This window comes from Chinchilla lanigera, unplaced genomic scaffold (assembly GCF_000276665.1).
Source record: "Chinchilla lanigera isolate Chin_1 unplaced genomic scaffold, ChiLan1.0 scaffold00041, whole genome shotgun sequence".
Taxonomy (NCBI): Eukaryota; Metazoa; Chordata; class Mammalia; order Rodentia; family Chinchillidae; genus Chinchilla; species Chinchilla lanigera.
This window is the reverse complement of record NW_004955442.1, coordinates 14,731,428-14,736,737: the sequence shown is the minus strand read 5'-3', so window position 1 is coordinate 14,736,737 and position 5,310 is coordinate 14,731,428. Positions and strand designations below refer to the sequence as shown.

Sequence of the window (5,310 nt, the reverse complement as noted above, 5' to 3'; positions counted from 1 at the left end):
TTTTTTTTTTTTGGTGCTGGGAGTTTTACCCAGCTAAGTAAGTGTTCTAGCATTGAGCTATACTCCTAGCCTTTTAAAAAAACTATTTTTGAGAAGTGATCTCACTTGCTTTAAACTTGCCATCCTTCTGCCTCAGCTTCCCAAGTTGGGCCCAGCCTGTGGTTCTTCTTCTTCTTGTTATTTAACACAGTTAATTTCATTCTAACCTGGCATCAACAGTTTGCCTTTCCTGGCCTGAGAACCTATTCTGTCCTTAGATTGAAAGTTGGTATTAGTGTTAGTAACTCTTCAGGTGTTTTTTGGGTAACATTTAATGACCTTTTTTAAAAAAAATGTTTCTGGTGGTTTTTGTTTTAATAAATGAAGTAGTATACCTGGACATTTGCTAGAGATATGGCTCCTAGATTCTTTGTTCTTAGTTTCATAAACAGAAACATTGTCAAAGTGCTGTCAAATCATACTCATGACATTTACCTGTCCTGTAGTGTTTTTGCCCTGAAAGCAAAGAAATGAAGGTTGAAAGTAGCAAACCTTGGCTGAGGTGGGGCCTCTGAGGCTATGTGGCTGTATCTGTGCAAGGTTATGACCTCAGAAGAGCCCCTAGTTTCGGGGGCATACTCTTAATCCAAAAGGCCCTCCACAGAAGGATAGATTAGATCCCTTCATGTGGTGGCCCCATGTGTGGTCTCTAGTTTTAGAGAGGCACTTCAGGGTGGCCCTATGGATGCTTCACTCTGGAAGACTTCCTGAATAACCAGTATTTCCTGTCTGAGCTTTCTTTTTTTAAATTTTTAAAATTTTTTTTATTTTTTTGCCTTTCTGAGACAGGGTCTCACTATGTAGTTCAGGCTGGCCTTGACTCACTTTGTAGCCCAGGCTGGCCTTGAACTTGGAGTGATCCTCCTGTCTCAGCCTTCTGAGTGCTGAAATTACCAGCATGTGCCACCATGCCCAGCCTGCCGGGCTTTCTTAAGAAATTAATGTGGAATTTATTTTCTTTTTATATTTTTTACATTTATGAAAGATTCTGAAATACAGAAAAGAACATGGACTATAGTTTACCTATATTCCCAACACTTTTTAAAATTAATGTTAACTTTTACTACCCTTACACTTTTTTTTAAAGACAGGGCCTCTCTATATAGTTTAGGCTGGTCTTCAACTCACTGTGTATCCCAGGCTGGCCTCAAACTTGTAGCAATCCTTTTCCTCAGCCTCCCAAGTGCTGGGATTGCAGATGTGTACCACCATGCCTGTCTATTGGCAACATTTATGAGTTAATTTATTTATGACAAAAAGCTTTAGCCCTATCCAGGCATGGTGGTGCATGCCTGTAATCCCAGCACTTGGGAGGCTGAGGCAGGAGGATCGTTGGAAGTTTGAGACCAGCCTAGGCTACAAAGTGAGCTCAAGGCCAGTTTGAACTGCATAGTGAGACCCTGTCTCAAAAAAAAAAAAAAAGGCTTCAGCCCTGAAAATAGCTCCTAGTGATTCTGGTGCTCACCACCCCTTGGAGTAAGAGGAAACTGCTTTGAGAACTTTGGGTATTGTGCACAGCTACTTAGGACATCCCATGAAAGCTCTCCCTTGTTCTCAGTTTTACTTCTTCACATTTATCTCAACTGGGGTGAGGACGTATTCATGGTACTGGTATGCTCCTGAGTCTCCATGGGCTGCAAAGTAAGCATTATTCTCTCTGGGTGGCATACTTGTCCTGTGCCATATGGTACCTGAAAAAGTACTATGAGCCAGAGGCTCCTTTCCTGGCTGCTTAGAATCTGTAGCCTGAGTCTTGATTAGGTATTACCCTCTAAACTTTCTCACCATTCCTGAAATAGAGGCCACTTAAAATCAGATTTCTAAAGGCCGGGCATGGTGGCACACACCTGTAATCCCCACACTCAGAAGGCTGAGGCAGGAGGATGACTCCAAATTCAAGGCCAGTCTAGGCTATAAAGTGAGTTCAAGGCCAACCTGAGCTGCATAGTGAGACCCTGTCTCAAAATGACAGAAAAGAAAAGAAAAGAAAAAAAAAAAAATCAGATTTCTAGGAGAGTGGTAAGGGATGGATATGGTTATAAGGCTAAGCAACATCTTCACTTGGCAGGGCCTGGCACTGGTGTGGGAGAGTAACAGTCCCCCACTCCCCGAGTAGCCCTGCTGTGGCCCCAGATGATGTGGAGGGACATGTCACATAAAATCGTGCCAAAGAAGACTCCATACCTCCCTATCGGAAACCTCATGAAGTGCTAAAATTAGACAACAGAAAGATTGCCTTTCAGATGTCTCCTTAGTATTACATTTAACAGTAGTGTTCTCTAACAGTTCCTTTTTTCCTTTTCTGCTCATAAAGCTAGCACACACACTCACGTGAAGGAATGTTATGTTGCTTAAGTGCATAGCTCTGAACGGGGAAGTCTTGCCCCAGCCTGCTTCCCTCACCCCTGCTGCTGGCAACCCTCTGTACCTCTGGAAAGATCTCAAAGATCTTTCCACCTCAGCACATATAACCCGACCTCATTCCTGATGAAGGCAGGAATCTCACAGTGCTTTTCCAGGTTCAAGTCTGAGGAGTCCTGTCAAAAACTGTCACAAGGCTGGGGATATAACTCAGTGGTGGAGTGCTTGCCTAACATGCAGGAGACCCTGGGTTCCATTCCTAGCACAGGGCCCGGCAGGTGATGGTGGTGCGGAGAATCTCAAGAATTCTGTCACAGGATATGACTCACATAACCAGAGGCTAGGAGGACCTGGTCCTGTGACCTCCTGAAGGCCTTTGTGTCAGGCCCAAGTATATTTAGGGACAGGTTTCATCTGCTTTCTGGTCTTCAGACCATCCCTCTGTAGATGTTGTAGGAGACACATTTGCGCTTATTGACAGTGGTGAGCCCTTCTATGGCAAAGCAGCCCCTGCATGCACTAGCTAGACCTTGGTGCCAAAGCGCCTTCCACTTTGGTTCCTCAGGTGTGCGTAGGGTTTGCTAGTGTAGGGTGATCTTTTCCATTTTGGGAATGCCATGTTGGGTGCTCTGTACCTGAAGTGGAGTCTGAGCATAGGCTCAGGTGTGCCCTGAGAGGACAAGGGGGGGCCACATAGGTGTGTCCTGGGAACATGGCTCACTGGTTTAGTCCCTGTGCCATTTATAGCCATGATTGTACTTATGTCATGAAATGAAATGCATGATAGCAATCATTTAAAAAAGCCCATGTTCAGGACAGCTTTTTGCCATGGATATATACTAAAAGGACGTATCCTTGAAGTTATTTTTTGAAAAAATTCCTGGTAGTCATTTGTAGCAATATTTGAACATGTTACTCTCTGAGGTTCTTTTTTTCTCTCTCTCTGAGGTTTTTGAATTTATATTTTTACTATACTTTAAGGACTACTGGCAGGTGATCGTGGACCCTTTGGAAACAATAGAGAGATTTATATGTGAACAATTGAATGCCTTAACATGAACAGTGATGTTCTGCTCTTTGTTAGTGCAAGAACCAAAATATTTAAATGTGATTTCAAACCTTGAGTGGGGTGGGGAAGCCTGTGGCAGTGATCAGTCAGACTGTCTCCTGGTTATTACAGTGTGTTTTTTTTCCCTTTCTTTTCCCCTTTTCTTCCCAAACCAGGTTGTCCTGGCCCGAGAACTAGCCACCTCTCGAGAATATGCTAGTAAGTACTTGCTGCAGTGAGCTGTGTGTCTGGGACTTGGAGATAGGGCAGCCTTCATGAACATGGCAGCCTTTTGGCAAGACTGAAAGTCTCTGTGCTGATTTTAGGGTCTAGGTCTTAGAGTCATGAAGCTGGTATGAGTGATTTTGGAAAAACTAATTTGTGCCAGTACTTTTATGAAATGTATCTTTACTATTTTTTCCTTTTGTAGTTGTAACTCATTTCTCTCTCACCTTAAGTTAAAATTCTGGAGAAACGTCATATTATAAAAGAAAACAAGGTCCCGTATGTAACCAGAGAGCGAGATGTGATGTCACGCCTGGATCACCCTTTCTTCGTTAAGCTTTACTTCACATTTCAGGATGATGAAAAGCTGTGTATCCTTTGTGTGGTTAGCGCCATTTGAAATTATGTCAGTCACCCTTCTTGTTTTGGACTCATGATCCCCCATTATTTGTTCTTACAAATAACCTCTTCCCCTGGAAGGAAAGGGTATAGTGTGGATCCCACTGTGCTGCTCTTGGACTTCTGAGTGGCTGACATTTCTCGAGGGAGCAGACAGTGCCAAAGACTGGTTGAGGCTGACTGCTGTGTCCTTCCTTCTCTGAAAGGGAAACTGTCCCACAGTTTTGAGGGTTTTATTGATAAACACCAAATCTAATGAACTGTTGTTGTTTTAAACCTGGTCACTGAACATTAATGCAAAGGTGTTTCTTCATTTCTCTAACTAGTGTCTTTGAAGAAGAATGATCTTGAGCAACCTAAGACTCCTAGCATAGGCTCCTCTCTGCCCTCTTTGGGCCTTGGTATAGGGTTTGGTTGGAAGGGACATCTCCCGGGACATTTGAGAAGTCCAGGAGCAAGCCCAAGGGAGTCTGAACCTTCCTCTTCACACTAGGTGCAGTACTCCTGCTGTACTCCTTGCTTAACACCTCTTGCTTTCTACGAATTTCTCAGCTTACTTCTCCAATAGCCTTCTGCTGTGTCCTTGTTTTTGTCCATAGCTCTTGCTCTTCTGACCTCTGGGAGACCAGTCTTTTCTCTTGAACCATTGCTTAGGAATCAGGAGTCAGAACTGTGGACGATGGGCAGGCTATACCTTTGGGGCACCAGCCCTCTTGTGAACCAGGCAGGTGGGTGGTTTTTACTCCCAGTGGCTAATCTTCCCTTCAGGGGAGCTTCTTCCCTTCCTTCTCCTTCTCTCATTGCCCTGAAAGCTGATTCAAGTATCGGAGGGTTGTTTGCCTCTTCCCACTTTCCACTGATTCTTCTGTGTTAAAACTGTTTCATTCTGTTCCCATTTTTTAAAAAAATTTTTAATTTTTTGTGATATTGGACATCAAACTCCAGGGTATTCAGTGACATCCCCAGCCTTATTTATTTGTTTATTTTTAATTTTGAGACAGTCTCACTAAATTTCCCGGGTGAGACTTGAACTCGCAATCTTCCTGCCTCATCTTCCCTCATTGCAGGGATTATAGACTTGTGTCATTATACCTGTTTGTTCTTTAAATTTTTACTTTTTGAAGTGCTGGGAATCGAACCAAAGGCCTTGTACGTGCTAAGTATATGCTCTACCACTGAGCTGCATCCCTAATCCCCTGCTCCCACTGTGTGTGTGTGTGTGTGTGTGTGTGTGTGTG

The 5,310-nt window shown here is 43.6% G+C and overlaps 1 protein-coding gene across 5 annotated transcripts in view; it reads left to right on the top strand.

Moving 5' to 3' along the window:
• Pdpk1 (3-phosphoinositide dependent protein kinase 1) overlaps window positions 1–5,310 on the top strand; it is an 87,782-nt gene that overhangs the window by 36,133 nt on the left and 46,339 nt on the right. For all 5 annotated transcript variants that reach the window (XM_005391417.2, XM_013517783.1, XM_005391419.2 and 2 more), the window contains 2 exons: window positions 3,625–3,667; window positions 3,907–4,044. In XM_005391417.2, coding sequence (XP_005391474.1) covers window positions 3,625–3,667; window positions 3,907–4,044 — 181 coding nt within the window. The remainder of the gene's footprint in view (window positions 1–3,624; window positions 3,668–3,906; window positions 4,045–5,310) is intronic.